The sequence below is a fragment of the Convolutriloba macropyga genome, chromosome 15 (genome assembly GCF_964194025.1).
Source record: "Convolutriloba macropyga chromosome 15, txConMacr16.3, whole genome shotgun sequence".
NCBI lineage: Eukaryota > Metazoa > Xenacoelomorpha > Acoela > Convolutidae > Convolutriloba > Convolutriloba macropyga.
Window position 1 is genome coordinate 45,491,747 of NC_134482.1, and position 19,902 is coordinate 45,511,648.

At 37.2% G+C, this 19,902-nt stretch overlaps 1 protein-coding gene across 1 annotated transcript in view; it reads left to right on the forward strand.

The window, feature by feature from the left end:
• Positions 1-19,902, forward strand: part of LOC142354222 (uncharacterized) — a 45,880-nt gene that overhangs the window by 23,497 nt on the left and 2,481 nt on the right. Inside the window, exons 6-9 of the mRNA XM_075406474.1 lie at positions 10,624-10,794; positions 15,696-15,843; positions 18,680-18,719; positions 18,819-18,861. Of these exons, the coding sequence (XP_075262589.1) occupies positions 10,624-10,794; positions 15,696-15,843; positions 18,680-18,719; positions 18,819-18,861 (402 nt within the window). The remainder of the gene's footprint in view (positions 1-10,623; positions 10,795-15,695; positions 15,844-18,679; positions 18,720-18,818; positions 18,862-19,902) is intronic.

The window sequence follows — 19,902 nt, forward strand, 5'->3', positions numbered from 1 at the left end:
TTCGACTGTCTACAAAACTCAGACAAAAAGACGAAGCTTATCGTATAAAAAGACGAAAACAATCGTATAGACCGTACAACAAAGATTGCTCGGTTGCGACCCAACTCGGTTGATGGAGGACGAATTTTATGCTCAAATGTTTTTTTTGTTGTCTTAAAGTTTTTTGAAAATTGGCTGTGTCAAGGACAAGTTGACTTTTGATCGATTTCGAAGAAAAAGCCGGCAAAACAAAAACAAAATTATTTTCAAAACCTGACGGAAGTAGTCGACTTCTCAAAACCTTTTATAGCAACAAAACAAGCGAAACAAAACGAATCAAATTTAATTTTACTTTAATAGTACACAATCAAAATTGTCCTAAGCACATTCCCCATCCCAACATATTTCATTAATATTTTTGGCACCCAACCCAACAGCTTCGAAACCACACCTAAAGCTAAGTATTGTTTTTAAAAAAAAATACATTCTCCAATGAGCTAAGCCGATGTGCACCATGATTTTTTTCAATATTTTAGAATATCCAAAGATCAGAAATTAGACTTGTATAATAACACTCAGACTATAGTTGAGTAACTACACAAAATACACAAAAAGACAAAGATAAAGATTGCAACATTCAACATTTAATCGATATTTAATTTCGCCTATTGCTTTTCGGTTCTTCTGGGGTGTTACCCACACCGAGGACCCCCATCTGGTTGGTCGTTTCCCCAACCCCCCACCTTGCTTTTCGGTATTTCTGGGGTTTTACCAACCCCAAGGAGAGGACCCCCTTCTGGTTGGTCGTTTCCCCCAACCCCCACTTGCTCTTCGGTTCTTCTGTGGTTTTTCCCACCCCAAGGACCCCCATCTGGCTGTTCGTTTCCCCAACCCCCACTTGCTTTTTGGTTCTTCTCGGGTTTTACCCACCCCGAGGACCCCCATCTGGTTGGTCGTTTCCCCCACCCCCCCACTTGCTTTTCGGTTCTTCTGGGGTTTTACCCACGCCAAGGTCCCCTTCTTATTGGTCGTTTCTCTGACCCCCGTCTGCTTTTCAGTTCTTCTGGGGTTTTACCCACCGCGAGGACCACTTTCTGGTTGGCCGTTTCACCAACCCCCTTGCTTCTCGGTTCTCCTGGGGTTTTACGCACCCCGAGGACCCCATTTTGGCTGGCCCTTTCTCCAACCCCCACCTGCTTTTCGGTTCTTCTGGGGTTTTACCTACCCCAAGAACCCTTCCTGTTGGTCGTTTCCCCGGCCCAACACCTTCTTTCCGGTTCTTCTAGGGTTTTACCCGACGCGAGCTCCCTTTCTGCTGGGCGCTATTGATAGTTTGTCCTTTGGTAGGTATTAACAGGTTCCGGTTATGGTAGGTAATGGTAGGTTCAGGTATTTGGTAGGTATTGGTTTTGTTAGGTATTGGTAGGTTCCGGCTTTTGGTAGGAATTGGTAGGTTCCGGTATTTGGTAGGTATTGGTTTTGGTAGGTATTGGTAGGTTTCGGCTATTGGTAGAAATTTGTAAGTTCCGGTATTTGGTAGGTATTGGTTTTGGTAAGTATTGGTAGGTTTCGGCTTTTAATAGTTATTGGTAGGTTCCGGTGTTTTGTAGGTATTTATTTTTTTAGGTATTGGTGGGTTCCGTCTTTTGGCAGGTTTTTGGTAGGTATTGCTATTTCGTAGGTATTGGTTGGTTCTAAAACTTGTTAGGCACTGATTTTGATAGGTGTTGTTAGCTTCTGGTGGTAAAAAATTAATGTAAACACAAAACCATTTCGGATTCTACTCAGTTTTTCTGCACAACACTGACTTCTCATCAATGGTTGACACGAGGTCAACCTCAAACAATACAGTGCCCAATTCGTCCGATTCCCCGGATGTAACAATGTTAAGTTAACGATCTACTGGTACCTCAACAGCAATCAAGTCAAATGAACAAAAGCGATTAGAAACGTCAAAACTAATGATTGAAAATGATATAAAGCTTCATATTGAATACAAGCTTTCTGAAATTGAAACTTCGGACGATTTGGGAAGTTGAAACGAAACGACAGAAGAAATAAGAGCAATGCAACAGAGACTTGAGCCCATAATTCTTGAATTGCTAAATTTCGTTAAATTTGACGAAAAAGATCGGTTGTTCAGAGACTTCAGTCGGCTAAAATTAGACAAAAAAAGGACTTTCACGCTGTTACTAAAACAAGTTAACGAGGTAAACACAAGAAACCACCACGAAACGACTGCTTTAGAACCAGACCCCAAGAAAAACATAATCCATGATGACCATATATGGCCACAACCACAACAACAGCTTCGCCTCAATTTTGTTTTTGACGACTCCGTTATTGAACAAACTCAATTATTTAATTCCACCACAGTTCCCGCTGGAAGCTCTTTTGCCGTTAGTTCAAGTTTTACTGCACCCGGTGGTTCAACTTAAAATGGCCACACAACGTCTTCTTTTTTGAGATCGTCAACTGCTCCCTGCAGCACATCTCAGCCATCTTCCGTGATTGTTCCAGTCGGATATCCGTGAACACATGTCACATCTCTCAGTCAAAACTACGTTAACACACCCAATCCACCAACTTTCAGTAGTTTCTCGCAACCTATTGTTTCACAAACGCCACAATTTTCTGGACAACCAGCATCGATGTCCACTTGTTTCCAGAAATCTGTACCAAAACTAAATGCAGATCATATTAATGGTAATACTTTGAGTTGGAGGAAATGGTTCAGCACATTTTAAGCGACTATTGACCGATCTCCAATGACATCAACCGAAAAAATGATTCATTTACAGTCGCTATTAACCGGCGAAGCCAAAGCCCTTGTGGACGGTTATGGTTGCAACGGTGACCTATACGTTTCAGCAATAAATCGCCTTCAAGAGCATTTTGGTAACCCAAAACGTTTTGTAAACGCATTTCTCAAAAAGCTCTCAATTTTCAAAGCCCCAAACCTAGCTCATCCAGAAAGCTACACACAGTTTTCTTCTTTCCTTTTAAGAATGGTGGACACCTTCTCCGAATTAGGTTGCATTCACGATCTACATTCAACAACTAATCTGAATGTTGCACTCGCAAAGCTTCCCAACCCTCTACGACTCGAGTGGAACATTTTTGCTTAGGAGAAAAACTATCAATATCCGTCTCTCCAAACATTATCTGAGTGGCTTCTCAACTTCTCTAAAGCATGTAATGATTTGAGCTCTATAAATCACGTTACGCAAAAGAACTTCAAAACACCTGGGAACTCAAATTGTTTTAGCGGATATAATAACGGTACCAATGATAAGAAAAAGAGTTACCAGAGGCAATACCGAAGCAACGCATGTGATTACTTAATGTCTGAGAACAAACAAACAGCAATCAAGCCATGCCACAGCAATAAAAACTGTCAATTTTTTTTTATAAATGCATGCATTTCCAGTCTCTTGCACCGATCATTCGAAGAGACCACATAAGAAAACTTAAGTTGTGTTTTAACTGTTTTGGAAGTCACAACGTCAACAAGTGCACCTCAAAAAACGTCTGCCGTAATAACGAATGTGGGAAAAAGCACCACACTCTGCTTCATGATAGTTTCGATATAAATCCTGGCTCTGAAAACAACTAACGTTAAAGCAGTTCATTTACAAGGAAAAGGTCGAGTCACCGTAGTTCCTTTGCAACTTAAAAACGGTGAAAAGACCTTGAGTACTTATACTTATTCAGACAATGGTAGTTGTCAGATCTTATTGCTTAAGTCAGCAGCCTCAGAGCTAAACATTGACATAAAAATCATTGCGAAAAGGCCAATCAGTGGATACCACATGACAAAATAAATTGACGGCGCTCCTGTAAAAGTCACTGCAGTCTTATTAGCAATCCTTCCCTCTAACTGACGTAATTGCTGTCCCGAATTTGAATATGTCACCTGTCGATACAGAAAAATTGAACCAACTCTGTACATCGTTCGAACACCTCAGTCATATCATTTTTTCTGAGATTGGGAATAACTCTGTTTCATTAATTCCATTAATTCTTGGAAAAGATAATCTTGGTCTGATTTACTTCAAGCAAATAGTGAAAAGAACCAGGAATGCTCCTTGGGGAGTAGAGACCCAGCTAGGCTGGAGATGTGCAGGAAAAACAGACTTGGTACTGGACGAAACTTACCCCGTACAGTTCACTCAATTGAATAACTACCCTAATATGGATGAACAGATGTTCAAAATGGTATCAGATTCGAAGAAAATAGAAAATTTAGGCTAGCTTCACCCAAAAAGGCAACGTCCAAAAATGATAAAAGAGCTCTTGAAATACTGGACAACACAACACAACTCGTTGAAGGACACTATCAAGTTGGCCTCTTCTGGGAGGAAAATGCAAAACTTCCCAACAACAGATGGCTCGCTGAGAAGCAACTTTACCAATTGAACAACAAACTATCAAAAACACACAATTCAAACAAATGTACGAAGAAACACTTGAGAAGGATCTACTAAACTGATATGTCACTAATATTGATCAGATTCGATTGTTTCTTTCCTAGCTCACCATCCAGTTACCAACGAGAACAAACCCGGTAAAGTGCGGCGTGTACACAATGTGTCAAGTGTTTTTCATAGTCAGTCCTTGAACTCGAACTTACTGAATTGACCAGATCTGCTTAGTAACCTCACCGACGTTATTCTGCGATTCAGAGAGGACAAGCTTTTTTCGGCAGACATTGAACAGATGTTCATGCAGGTCAAAGTAACTCCTGAAGATCGAAAATTTCTGCGTTTTCTCTGGATTAATGATGGTCGCGTTGATACATATGAGTACACAAGCCATATTTTTGGCGCTAATGACTCGCCTTGCATTGCATCATATGCACTGAGAAAAACAGCTCGTGAAAAATGTGAACAGTATCTAGATGCCATCAAATACATTGAACGCAACGTCTACATGGACGACCTCTATGTTGCTATTGACTCAATAGAAAATTTTGAGGCACAAAGAATACTATGTGAGATAAGATTAAGATTATTCTTTGTATCATATTCTTTGAGATAAGATACAAAGAATAAGATTGGAACCCTCACAAGTTCAGCCTTGAAATCAAAAGGTACTTGGATTACCATGGAACCCAATAACTGATTGCTAAATGATTGAAACTAAGCCCTTCCGAAAAATCAAATTAAATGAGGACATATCTCAACAAAAGCTACTGAGATTTGTAGCGTCCCTATTTGAACCACTTTGCTTTTTGCTCCTTTAACTATTCGACAGCGGAAAATTGTACAGGCTGCTTGGAATCAAGGACCAAAATGGGATAAACCACTTCTTGTTCAAGATTTTCCAGATATTATCCGTTTAAGGGATGAAATCCCCAAATTCAAGGACCTACAAATCCCCAGAAACTAATTTCTAGACAAACATATCCGGTCAGTTCAACTGCATACGTTTACTGATGCTTCCGAGTTTGCTCTGTCAGCCGTCTGTTATATCAGGATTGAGTACTCCGATCAGTCATTTGCCGTTAGATTCGTTATAGGAAAAACTCGTGTCGCCCCGCTGAAAAAGATGACTATTCGAAATTTAGAAATGCAAGCAGCTGTGTACGGTGCTCAACTTGCACAAATTGTTAAGGAAGAACAAAATATAGATTTCACCGAAAGCATATTTTGGTCTGACAGCACAACTGTTCTCTACTGGTTGCGAACACATGAAATGCGACACATAATTTTCATTGCTAATCGCTTGGCCAAAATTTTGGATGTCTCATCTGCTTTTGATTGGAGATACATTCCATTGGAAGCTAACACATCAGATGACGGAACTCGAGGTTATAGTGTTTACCAAATGACTTCGGAATCTCGCTGGATTTCAGGACCGTCGTTTTTGAGTAAACATAGATCAGACTGGCCCAAACAAGAAATTATGCAATCGATACCTGTAACAGAAACTGTTGTCGATTTGGAGAGATTCAGCAGTTGGAACAGACTAATACGTGTAATCTCCTTTTGATTCTTCTTTGCCGATAAGTGCAAGAAGCGTAGTAAAGACATTCAAATAGGTCACTACACTAAAGCGTATCTGCATATCATTCAAACAACCCAGAAACAAGATTTCAAGGCAGAGTTTTTTTTTGCTTTGAAGAAAGGTGATGACATACCCAGCACCAGCAGACTAAAAATTCTATCCCCGTTCATAGACAAAAACAACCAACTTAGAGCAAGAGGCCGTTTGTTAAAAGCAAACCTTTCGATGACTTCTCGTTACCCCTTGATACTCGACGGCAATAACATTGCCACTAGATTGTTGATACAGCATACACATGAACATAACTGTCACTGTGGTCCCAAACAAAACAGGAATATTCTAATGGAGTTTTACTGGATACTTCGGTGTCGAGCCGTAATAAAAGAAACCATTAGACACTGTCTTCCATGCCATGTTGCGGAATGATCCAAGACGTTAGCTTTCCTAAAGTGGAAGATTTGCTTCAGGAAATGTTGCCTAAAAACAGTCAATTTGTCTGGACTTGATTTAATTGAACCGTTTTGTGTTAAGAACAATGGCAAACTGTTTAGTCGTCACGTACTACTATTTACATGTTTAGTTGTCAGAGCAGTCCATCTCGAGGTTTCAAACGACCTAATCACCGACTCAACAATTAATCGCGTAAGACGTTTTGTCAACCGGAGAGGAAAACCCAACAAATTCATTCCAGATTGCGGAAAATCATTTATTGGTTCGAACAACAGCCTCCAATCCAGCATCGCCGATCTAAAAGCGTCAAAATTGTTTGCGGCAAAAATTGCACCTTATGAATGTCGAAATTTCATGGAAGTTTAACCCTCCAGCGGCCCCGCATTAGGGCGGCAGCGATTAGTGCAGATTTTCAAACTGTCTCTCCTTTAAGGTCATCGGATCACTAACGCCTACCGATGAAATTTTATGCACAGTTACGTGTGAGTAACGTGGAAACTAATATGAACTCTAGGCCCCTAACAAACGTTCCAAGTGATATCAATGAACCTTTACCTCTTACGCCAAACCACTTTCTTCAAGGTAGGTCTTCGCTCAATTTGCCTCCTGGCGTTTTTGTTGGAGATGAAAAGAACATTTCGAAAGCTTGGCGTACATCGCAAGAAATAGCTGCTCACTTCTGGAATTGATTTCCGCGAGAGATTCTTCCAGGCCAACAAATTCTTTCCAAATGGAACAAAAGTTCAAAGAATCTGAAGGTGGACAACTTAGTATGGATTCTTGAGGACTTCACCCCCCGAGGCAGTTGGCCTGTTGCCCAAGTAACGCAAGTTTTTCCCGGAGATGATGGGATCGTTCGATCAGTCAAACTGAAAACCCCGAGCTGTGAGCGCAGTAGGCCCGTTGTAAAGTTGAGCAAATTGTCTCCTGACTAAATTTCAAATCCATAGGTTCTACGATGAAAAATGCAGGTAGCGGATTGTGTTTATTGGATCCCGAATTTAACAATAAATCGACACCATAACTTATTATTCCTTTTGCACCATTTTAAATAATTTCATTGTGAAACCGTCAACATACGCTTTCATTAGTGTTACTTTGTTTAATTCCCCATTGCTTTGGACTACATTCGCGATTACCTTGCTTATATTAAAATTAACGCTTTCCAATTGCCAACGATTGTGTTTTATGGAAAATTCTTATCGATCGCACTCGTCTTAACTTTTTATTGATATTGATTCTTAGAGGTTCGTCTCAAATCCCCTGGCTCGCATTTGATAATTTTGGTTATTTCGTTTGGCAATTCCGTTATTAATGTAGGTGACTTGTTTTAACGAACCACCCAATTAGATTTGTACCCTTGTATTTCTATTGCACTCATTGTGAATTTATTTCACTATTCGGCTGGATGAATGATTCAACACTTACTACAACAGTATCATTCATTTTTGCAATTCTGCAATTGGGGCCGGCGATGTCGAGGACAAGTTGACTTTTTATCGATTTCGAGGAAAAAGCTGGCAAAACAAAAACACAATTATTTCCAAAACCTGACGGAAGTAGTCGACTTCTCGAAACCTTTTATAGCAACAAAACAAGCGAAACAAAACGAATCAAATTTAATTTTACTTCAATAGTACACAATCAGAATTGTCCTAAGCACATTCCCCATCCCAACATAATTCATTAACAGGCTGATTTGTTTTTTAGGAAAATTGTTTAATTTTTGTTTTTATTCAACAAAGATGAAGTATATTTAGCTCAGAAACATTTTGTGTCAATAAGAAAAAAATCCATGGTAATTTGAAAACAGGGGAATAGTAAAATTGAGCAAGAGAGTGAACTGTTTATACTCTAAATTCTTTCCAGTTCACTATGAAGTCAGGCGAGAAAATTGTGTTGGAACAAATTTTCTTTTTTTTGGGGGAAGTTTTTTCAGTTTCCGGCTATCTGAGTCAGTCATTATTAATAATGTCTTTCTTCTTATATAGTTTGGTAAAATAATTATTCAATAGTTAATTTCTTAATTTTAGTAACTTTACTTGGTTTTTAATGTCCTGTCATCTAATCTCATTAACGAGATATTTCAGCTCAGCGTTCTAACGTTGATTATAAATTCATGAGGTATACATATAGTTTTTATCTAATGTTACCGGTTAAAATGGAATTTACAACAGTGTGTGCCATAAAGAGTTTCGAGTTGCCATTTATGCTTAGAAATGTTGCTGTTTTTGGAGTTCTGTTACCTTTTTGCCAGTACCGTCCCTTTTTTTTCACGCAAGCGTTTGTTTTCACATAGGGAGAGGTTAATAACTTTTCTTTTCTTTAAGATTTTCGCGCCTAATGTTGCAGGAAAGTTTGATAAGTTTCTAAGTTTGACTAATACTTTGATGCTGTCTTTGATGGCATGTGACTTAGTCTCCAGTAAACTAAAAGTTAATCGGTTGCGTTATTAGAGTTTTGTCAAATTGGTCTTGACTATGCTACTGTCTCTTGTCCATATTCAACTTTGATTTTTTTCCGTTTTTAAGTGTTTTTTTGTTTCAATTAATAACGGTTTTAGTCTCAATAAAAAAGTTTCCCTTTTTTCTACAGTAACGTTTGAGTCCAACCATAATTTTCACATATAGTTGTTAACTAAGAGATCTTTTTCAACATGTAATTTCATATTTAGAACAATTAGTTTTTGAAGAAAAGGGTTTCATTTTTTCCATTTTTTCCTGCCTGCTTTGTTGACTATTGAGTATGTAGCACAATTCGATTCAATGAAGAGAGAGCTAACATAAAAATTGCGACAGACAGCTCAAAAATATGTTCCTTAAAATTTCTCTTAATATTTTCGGTTGGAAATCAGTACTTGTCATGATCTCTCAAATTCGTTTTTTTCGCCATTTCCCTCCATTTAAGTATCTCTCTTCTGGTCACCCGTTGAAAAGTTAGAGAGCGGCCTCTTTGCTGATTTTTACCATCCAACAGTTGGACTTGACTGCAAAAGGCCAGTCAATGGTCACTCTTTTTTTGTGAACTGTTAGGTCAACGGTGTTTTAATTATTTTGAGCATTCTTTGAGTTACCTCACTTCCTAAAAGAAAATCTGAACACACAGATCAAACATAAATTGAGAGTGCAAAGCTTTTAAATTAGAATTAAGTATATTCAAGCTATATATTTATTAGGAAAACTTGCTCAAAAAACATTAGTATTTGAGATTGAGTTTGAATACAATAGATCTTGAGTTCAGAATCTCATTTTAATGAAAATTCTAATGTTTTCCCCCAATTTTTCCCTGTCAAGGATTATTTAAAAATTAAACTCACTGGTGACCGTCGTTATTTCAGAATTCAGCAATTTCTGAAATAGAAAGCAAGATTTAGTTTATAAGTTATTGAAACTTTTCCATCCCTTCTGTGTGCAAAGGCAAGTTACGAACCGCGGTACTTTTGTTTTTATGATTATTTTGCTTTCAATCTAGGGTAAAAAGGAAGAAATTTAATTCACTTGAAATTCCAGGAATCAACTGGGTGGATAGAACTAGATAGAATTTGGAACGGTCAACCAAATTTCACTTATTCTCAACATAATTTCTATTTATTTTTGATTTAAATATAAATTAATGTGTTGAAAGCATTCTGCTGTTTTTTACCGGGGCTAAATTTTTATCTTTAGGTACTTTTGAGGCAGAGATCTTCTAGACACAATGTTCTCAAATGTATGGAAGTTACCTTTCGACAGTATTTGCCTGGTCAGACAATTTTTATTGAGCAATTCTAGCGAAATTGAACGCGCAGCTTTAAGCAGAGTCGACTATGGAAAAGCGCACGACACGTGATCACTAAAAAACTCAATTCCCTGGAATTTTTTTTAAGATATCGTGGTAACTTTCTCAGCGGGATTTTGAAATTTGTGACCGCGATTCTTGAAATTTATTTTAAAACATCATATCTGAATTATCATCATTGTTAATATTCACATCATATCTGAAGATATGGTTATACTATTGAGTCAATCGAATAGCATATCAAAATTGGATGACCTTTTGTAAATTTTTAAATTTTCTGCAACTCTGTTTGACCGTAAAAATGATTAAAAGTTCTACTTTTTGGTACGTTTTTGACTTTCATTAATATAATCAATATTGTGCTGAAAATAAATGCATTTGCCAAGAATATTTTTTGTCGATGTTTAGAATACCCAAAATATGCCAAAGAAGTGTCTCCCTGGAAATACTACTGGGATTTGCGGGCAAGATGGATCAAACTTGAACAGACTATGGAAAACAGCCGGGCGTGGAGTAAACCCCGGATTTCCTCCCTCAGTTTCCAGAGTATTATCAAGTGTCGCAAACTGTGTGACGAAGGTGAGTTTTTAAAGATGGATTTTTCAGAATTTTCAGAATTGGATATTTTTCCTACCCCCTTCTTCTGCCTGAACAAAAATGTCTGCTATGTTGTCTTTAAATTGTGTGACGAAACTAGTAAGTTTATATTACTTGAATATAGTTTATAGGATCTTTTCAGTTTGTGCCCCCCCCGCCCCCCAGCTTAGTGGGCGCATATTATTTGCACCCCCACACGCACGTGTCATATTTTTACATAATGGTTTACTATGTAACGGCACGTGCTCTGTAACGGGGGGGCATAACGTACTGGGGGGGCACAAACGGAAAAGATCCAGTTTATATTAGGTTTTTATTGAGGTTATGGCTAGCCATTACAATTTTTGAATTCCTTTAAATATGCCTAAGAGCACCCGGGTTGACCTTTCTTGGCAACCATATCCAAGAACTATATATGGTTCCATAGAGGCCATGAAAAAAATCTTGCATGATCTTGCCATGATTGGCAAGATTTGCATGGGATTTTTTTTTGTTTTTCGGCAAACTGAGGGTTTGGCATGCATGTTTTGGTCAATTGAATGATATAGGTCATTCCAACAAGGTTGACAAGGTCACCAAGGTCAACCTCATCAAGGTCACATCCATGTTTCCTGTATGGCATCCAAGAAACCAAACATGGAATCCAAGTTTTCCATGGCAAATTTTTAGATCCACTTTTAGGGTTTTTTTGAACACGGTTTGCACATTCAAGCATTAAAACACCTTACACTGACCTCAATGTGGTCGCATCTGTGGTTCCTGTATGGCATCCAAGAAACCATATATAGCATCCAAGAATGGGATAAATTAGTGCTTTCTGAGCCCTGTTTGGAATATTTGTATGGTCAGGTGTATGGTTGCCAATTTTTGTATGACGCCATGTATGGTCTGGATATGGTTGCCACCAAGAATTATCTTTGGTTGTCAACCCGGGCATCGAAGGGGTTCGTTTTTTTTAAAAAAAAATGGTTTGAAAGTCGAGCGAAAATCAGCGTAAAACCAGACTTGCTGTTTTGTGGTTCTAAATACATGAAATTACTTCATCTGAGGTCTAATTTCAACTATCAAAATGACTTAGCAATTTCAGTTATTCTTGAGAAGGGGCTGATTTTTAACACAGCTTAATTTTCGTGACTTGAGTTGTCCTATGAAACACATTTGGTTTGAATTGAGAAAGAATTTGTTTTAATCATTGAAAAGACTTTGACTTACTCTAGGAAAAATAATTTGGTTCGACTTATGAAAAAGCTTTGTCTCATCTATGGAACTAATTTTGGTTTGACTCATCTAAAAAGGCCTGTCTTTCAAAAAAGTTAGTTTGTCTCTGAAAAAAACCTTTGGCTTGGTCTATGAAAACTGTTTGGTTTGAATCGACAAAGGATTTTGGCTTGACCGATGAAAAAAATGGTTTGTCTCGTGGATAGTCTTTGGCTGGAATTGCGAATATAGTTTGGTTTGACTCGTGAAAATACCCTTCGTAGACTTATGAATAAAATTTGCTGTACTGATGAGCACCTTTTGCTGGACATATGGAAATCATTTGCTTTGTGTCATGAAAAAAAATAGGGATATGGCTGCCCCCGTACCTAACTTTCAGAGTAATTCAGTACTGAATCAGGAAGATTTTCAGAAACAATTCAGTACTGATTCAGAGTCTGATCATGTCACATTTGGCTCTGAAATTCTCTGATTCAGACTCTGATTCAGACTCTGAATCAGACTCTGAATCAGACTGTGAATTTTTTCTGATTCAGACTCTGAGTCAGACTCTGATTTTTCTCTGAATTAGGGTAAATTCATAACTAAGTTCGTGAGCCAAGCCAGGTTTTACCGTTGCTTTTGCTCTCAGGTCCTTAGAAATACAAATTCATACAATACCTGTAGAAATTGATGAAATCTATATAGGTTGTCGGAAAATTTCTCAAGTCAAGTTAAAGACTGACTTTTTGAGATTTTCCAGTATGTTCTGTGTGGTTTAAACCCTCCTCCTTTTTCATTCCGGAATGGGGACCGGCAGTGGCGGAGTTACTGAAATAAACTCTAGGAAAACTGGTATAGCATGGTAAAAAAAACCAAGCTTGAACAATTTTCCAAAACAAAATAAACAAAATAATGACAACTTCTTTTCAAATAAGCACATTCTGACCAAATCTTTTGCAGGTTCACAGTTAAAATAGCCCATACAACTGGTTCTAAACCAAAAATGCGGGAAAATTGCAATATTCCACAATACCAATAAAACCTATTTTTAAAAATGATTATAGAGAAAACTGCAACTTCTTTAAATAACGACAACTTTTTTTCAAATAATCACATTCTGGGCATTTCTTTCGCAGTTTCACAGTTCACATAGCCCATACAACTGGTTCTAAACCAAAACTGCCGGAAAATTGCAATATTTCACAATACCAATAAAACCTATTTTTAAAAATAATTATAGAGAAAACTGCAACTTCTTTAAATAACGACAACTTTTTTTCAAATAATCACATTCTGGGCATTTCTTTCGCAGTTTCACATTTCACATAGCCCATACAACTGGTTCTAAACCAAAACTGCCGGAAAATTGCAATATTTCACAATACCAATAAAACCTATTTTTAAAAATAATTATAGAGAAAACTGCAACTTCTTTAAATAACGACAACTTTTTTTCAAATAATCACATTCTGGGCATTTCTTTCGCAGTTTCACAGTTCACATAGCCCATACAACTGGTTCTAAACCAAAAATGCCGGAAAATTGCAATATTTCACAATACCAATAAAACCTATTTTTAAAAATGATTATAGAGAAAACTGCAACTTCTTTAAATAACGACAACTTTTTTTTCAAATAATCACATTCTGGGCATTTCTTTCGCAGTTTCACAGTTCACATAGCCCATACAACTGTTTCTAAACCAAAAATGCCGGAAAATTGCAATATTTCACAATACCAATAAAACATATTTTTAAAAATAATTATAGAGAAAACTGAAACTTCTTTAAATAAAGACAACTTTTTTTCAAATAATCACATTCTGGGCATTTCTTTCGCAGTTTCACAGTTCACATAGTCCATACAACTGGTTCTAAACCAAAAATGCCGGAAAATTGCAATATTTCACAATACCAATAAAACCTATTTTTAAAAATGATTATAGAGAAAACTGCAACTCCTTTAAATAATGACAATTTTTTTTCAAATAAACGAATTCTGGCCATTTCTTTTGCAGATTCAAAGTTCAAATAGCCCATATAACTGGTTTTAAAACCTAAACAACCTAAAAAACTTCACAAAACCAATAAAACATTTTTGTTTAAGAATTACGAGTAAAACCTATTATTAGAAATGTTAATAGACAAAATGCATTTTTTCAAATAATGACAAATTTTTACGAATAAATTTAATCTGGGCCTTTCTTTTGCAAATTCACAGCTCACATAGCGCATACAACTGGCTTTAAACCTTAAAAGCCGGAAAACTGCAATATTTCACAGTACCAATAACACCTAAATTAAAACCGATTATAGAGAAAATTGCAACTTCTTTAAATAATGACAACTTTTCTTCAAATAAACGTATTCTGTCCATTTTTTTTGCAGATTCACAGTTCACATAGCTCATACAACGAGTTCTAAACCGAAAATGACGGAAAACTGCATTATTTGACAATCCAATAAAACCTATTTTAAAAACGATTATAATTATAGAGAAAATTGCAACTTCTTTAAATAAAGACAACTCTTTTCCAAATAAACATATTCTGACCAAATTTTTTGCACATTCACAGTTCACGTAGCCCATACAACTCGTTTTTTGCAGACTTACAACTCAAAGCATCAGTACAGCTGCATTGAAATCGCTTCAAAGTACCCAAAGTCTTCTGAATTTTAATATGTTTCCAAAAAAAAATTCAAAAAGCCTTTGAATAACGGTTAAATAACCGGTAAGAAAATTTTTTGTACTTTCCTGCAGTGTTGTCAAAAGTTTCTGACTTTCAGTTTGATTCAGAACTAATTCAGAATTGCACTCTGAATTTTCTTCTGATTCAGAGAAATTCAGAGGACATAGATTCTGAATTTTGCTCTGATTCAGAGAGGTTTCAGAATCAATACAGAAATTGTTCTGAAAACGTTCTGAATCAGTACTGAAAGTTAATATTGTTCTGAAAATGTTCTGATTCAGTTCTGATGCCGACTGAATGGAAGGTACGGGCCTCCACAACATGGAATCGCGAGGGAAATTAGAGTGCTATATTGGTGGATATATATATATATATATATATATATATATATATATATATGTGTGTGTGTATATGAGGGAAAATAGAGTAATAGGGATATGGCTTGCTCTTGCGGAGCTCTTACTCCATGTTGCGGAGGCAGCCATATCGCTATTAGTCAACAAGAATTTAACTAAAGAACTCGTCTGCGCATCTAAGGTCAATATTTACACTCCCCTTGAGTTTATTTGCCTGGAATTTTAAGTATGCGCGTGGAATTTTACGGGCTTCAAGGGGTAGAACTCTGTTTTGTCGGGCTGGCCTTGTTTGATTGGAACGCAATACCCTCTTCAATCAAAAATAATGGAAAACAGAAATTAATGTTGAGAAATTTTAAAGAGACCCTTGAATCAGATTTTCAATTTCTTGCAAACATGTCACATGTAACGATTTTTTGTGCTATATTGAATAAACTTATTTTGTTGTAAATTTCAGTTTGTTTTTGTAAGGACAAGTTTAGTTCAAGTTGCATATTATGTCGTAATCATTTTCTAAATTGTTAACTAAATTGTTTCGTAAATATCTCTGAAATAAACATATTATGTACATGTGAATCAATTCGGGATTTTTAAAATAAAGTCGAGATTTTTTTTGTAATATTTTTCATTTATTTCAGCCATTATGATTCTGGACGTTGAGGAGACAAAGATGCTGGACTTGAGTGGACTGATAGCTGATAGACTTGAAGAGGCCAACGTCTTATGTGGCACTCAACTCAAATTCCGCAATCAATTCTTGCAGCTCCTCAAAAGAGTCGAGAAACGGTTATTAAACTAATGCTTTTCGCGCCGGAGATTTTGCTTCGATATCAAAACATTTTTATAGCGCATAATGGCCCGGGTTGAACCCATAGTTCCATGTCGTCTTCTGCGTTTCTGCTAGGCTCAACAGTGAGGGGACTCTGTCGCCCAGAAGATCGATCAAATAAAATAAACAAAAGGTTTTGAATTGGTGAAGCAAGCCTTACCATGTTACTCTGCAATTTCCCCTCTTCCACTCTTGTGTGCTGATGCAAATTAGATTGCCTTGAAATAAGTTAACTGACAATGGGGCTTGTAATATCAATTCTAGTTTTATGGATAACAAATGTAAGAAAATTACTTGCACATCAACAGAAAGGATAAACTCAATAACAATTTATAAAAGTAATTAAAATAATAATAACAGCAATATCCACGGTTCACTTCCCAAATGAACTAAATCAAAAGCACTCAAAATATTCCAACTGGTCTTGCAATAACAAACTTCCAGAGTTCAGTCTCACGCTTTGTTTTTCACACTAGCTTCGAAAGCTTAGTCCCACTAAACCAACTACTTTCTCTCGCTTGTGCAAAAATTTCTCCTGTGTCAAACTTTCAACTGGGTGTGAACCAATTTCTCCGGTCCTCTCTCTTCTCTCTGCGTGTCACTTCAATATATACTCAACCACTACGCTCTTATCTTAAGCAAACAAACCCTAATCTCTTAAGTAAACAATGCAACTTACACTTGAAATCGGTCAAATTCTGTAGGAGGGCTTTCTTTGCTATGCAAACACGTCATTAACAAATTATGCTCTGTCGTTCGACTGCTACCAAACATTGTTCAACTTTCTCCTTATCTTAAGTAAACGACCTTCTGACTCTTATGTAAACAAATTCACTCGCTTTATCTCATATGTGCACTTGAAATGTCAATCAGAGTTTGCTTAGTAAACATTGAACGTTGCTCTGAAAAGTGTTTATTGCCCTATTTCTGCTGTCAAATTATCTAGCTGCAATCAATCCCTGTCAAAAATCATGTGTTGAATAAATAACTAAACTAAACCTCAAAGCTAAGAGCAATTGTTGTTTTGTGTTTTCTCAATAATTCATGCAATTCCCCAGTTAAAAACTGCCGAAAAGTCTAATAATCCTAAAAGCCCAAAATTTGACCTCTAAGAGTCATCCAAAGGTCACCCGTCCCAAATGAGGGGTCCAATTGATAAAGATAACTATTGTCATGGAAAGTTTTCTCATAGTTGCGCCTACCTAATAATTTCATGGCCTAACTCCCGCTAGAACACGAGCAATGATTGCGCACACTTTTTGCCGACCTCCCGAATGACGCCAAAATTCCAAATTTATTAAGTCTTGAAGTAGTCGGCAAAACGTGTTTGTTAAAATATTTTTAGTAAATTTAGGGTGCCAACAACTTGCTTGCCAAGTTTCAAGACCAACGGATCAGCCGTTGCGAGTCGTTTGCAATTTGAAAATTTTTAACGAGTCATGGGCGCCGAAACCCAAAAAACCCGAGTTCGTCAAAATTGACCGGGTCGGTATTTTTTGTAACTAACTGTCTCAGGTTATCATATTTTTACCATTCTAAAGTCATTTTTCGCTCAAAAAGGCCAATTTCCGGTTTTTGGCACTCGGGTTTTCCCGAAGCACCGACTTCCGGTTGCACCCGGAAATTAAAAATAGCACCAATAGAAAGCCCTTGAAAAGTTACCCTAACCCTACAAAAATCATAAAGCTGCTACCAATATTCCACGAGCGATTCAAATTTCGCAGCCCCGGCTTGCGCTAGTCCCGTGCTGGTTGGTGGTGGGGGTTCAAATCTGACATTAAAATTGGATTCCTCGTACCCAAATTAGTCCATCCCCCATTTTTCCGACTTCAACGTTTAGAGAAATAACTATTTCAAACTAAGTTCTAGCTATCTTCCGGCAAAAACAGCCTATTTACCACAGAATTCTCAAAACGTTATCCTAACCCTTTTCTCCGATCATCTCATACATTACTTTGGACCCATTGCAACCCTAAATTAGTTTTAAATCATACTCAAACAGTCATTTTTCCTTTCAAAATATCAAAAACCTTCAAATCACACCACTTCCGGCGTTAATAGCTAGAGGTTGGACGGTCGGATTGGCCCAAAAGGTTTAGCAACCTGAAAGGACCATTGGGAGTACCTAACATTAAAATTTGGTAAACATCCGCTGAATATAACCCTCCTTGGGTGGGGCGGTTAAAATCTGTTCGGTGGTATTTTGAAAAACTTAAACTCCCGTATTATTTACTCTAAATCAACAAAACTCTGCTTAACTAAATCAGATCGAAATGTTGTAACTGGCTGTGCATCCCTATTATATATGGACAATCATTAGGGGAACGTTCCCACAAGTTTTCAGACTCCAATAATGAAAATAACTCAAAAAGCGTTGAGTGTACCAGGCTTCGGGATGCCCATTTTTTTTGCAAATTCGAAATCGCACTTTTAGTTACTTCAAATTGACACTTGTCTAAGTTGACCTAAATTATCTGACTTACTCGCAGTATCTACTTATGAAAATTTCCTTTGTTCTACATTCAACAAGTTATGAAATTACAACTTCACATTAAGGTTCCTATGAAGAGTTGCAGTCATCATATTTTCAAACCGGAACTTTTAATCTAATCCCGAAAAGCACTAAAAACGCAACAAATGTGTTGGTAAGTTTTTGGTACAAAAAATCCGAAAGTTTTATTTTTAGTGATCGGTTATTTATAAGCCTCACAAAAACTTTTTGAAAGTTTAAAACTCTTTGTCAACCAGGAATATCTTCTTCATTATTTGTACAAATTTTGTTTTATTTACCAGGTATACGACATTAAGAGTAAACCATGTCCGGTATAATAAGGTATATAAGATAAACTCTCTCTTTATTTTCTATCTTTTTGGTCTGTTTTTCCCTGTACAAATGCGTGTTGAATGTCGCTTGAATCTGAACTTATTTTAGACACAGTTGTCCACCAAAAATTTTATTAGAAAGACAGACTTAGGTGAGGGCAAATAACGGATGCCAAAATAATCGTTGCGCTGAAATGTCCAAAACTTATCCCATATTATACTATTGAGTTCATATAATAGAAAACAATATTTAGGATAAATTCTCTTGAGCACACTAACTTAAAACACTCACGCGCACATTTTAAAATGCCGAAAGTCTGCAGTGCCAGAAGCTAACATGCCAGAAGTTGCTACTTAGCCAGAAGTTGAATTTCGTTGACTTTCGTCATTTTAAAACGTGCGCGTTTCGTGTGTTAAGCATATGGTTAAGTGACTCTGCAGAAGTTACTTCGAAATTCTGACATAATATCTCGAACCACTTCGCGGTCCTCTATAAACGCCAGAAGTTCTCAGTGACTTCAAGCAGAGTCACTTAACCATTACTTATGACGCAATTGTCACGCCCTTACCCGAGAACCCTTGGGACTTGATGTGGAACTATCATAATCCCAGAAGAGAGCAAATTGTTTGGGGGGGGGGGGGGGGGTGAATTATTGAAAATGTTGAATAAAATAAAGGTGATTTGCATTACCAACTGCAGTTTTGTAGTCAGACTGCTGATAATTAATAAGATCGCATTGAATCAATTTTCCATTAGCCGCGGTCAGCCTCTCAGAGGCTCTAATAGCGCTCTTTATTTGTACGAATCAAAGAATTCTTGCAATTTTGTGTAACGTTTAATGGGCTGCTGAAAATTCGGATCTTTTCCGTTTGTGCTTGACTTTTTGCGTTTCGCGTGATCTAAAATTCTCCCTCAATCACAATTTCAAGCAACTGAATTCAATTGGCGGCAATTTAATACTAAAAGTCAAATGAAAAGTGCGCCGAAATTGGTGCCATTTTTAACTTTAAATCTTAATAGTGGTATATGTTAACCTCTAATGTGACTATTTGAAGCCTAATATTGAACTTCTTAGTCCCATTTAGGCTCCCCCTTCCTTCCTTCCTTCCTTCCTTCCTTCCTTCCTTCCTTCCTTCCTTCCTTCCTTCCTCCCTCCCTCCCTCCCTCCCTCCCTCCCTCCCTCCCTCCCCTC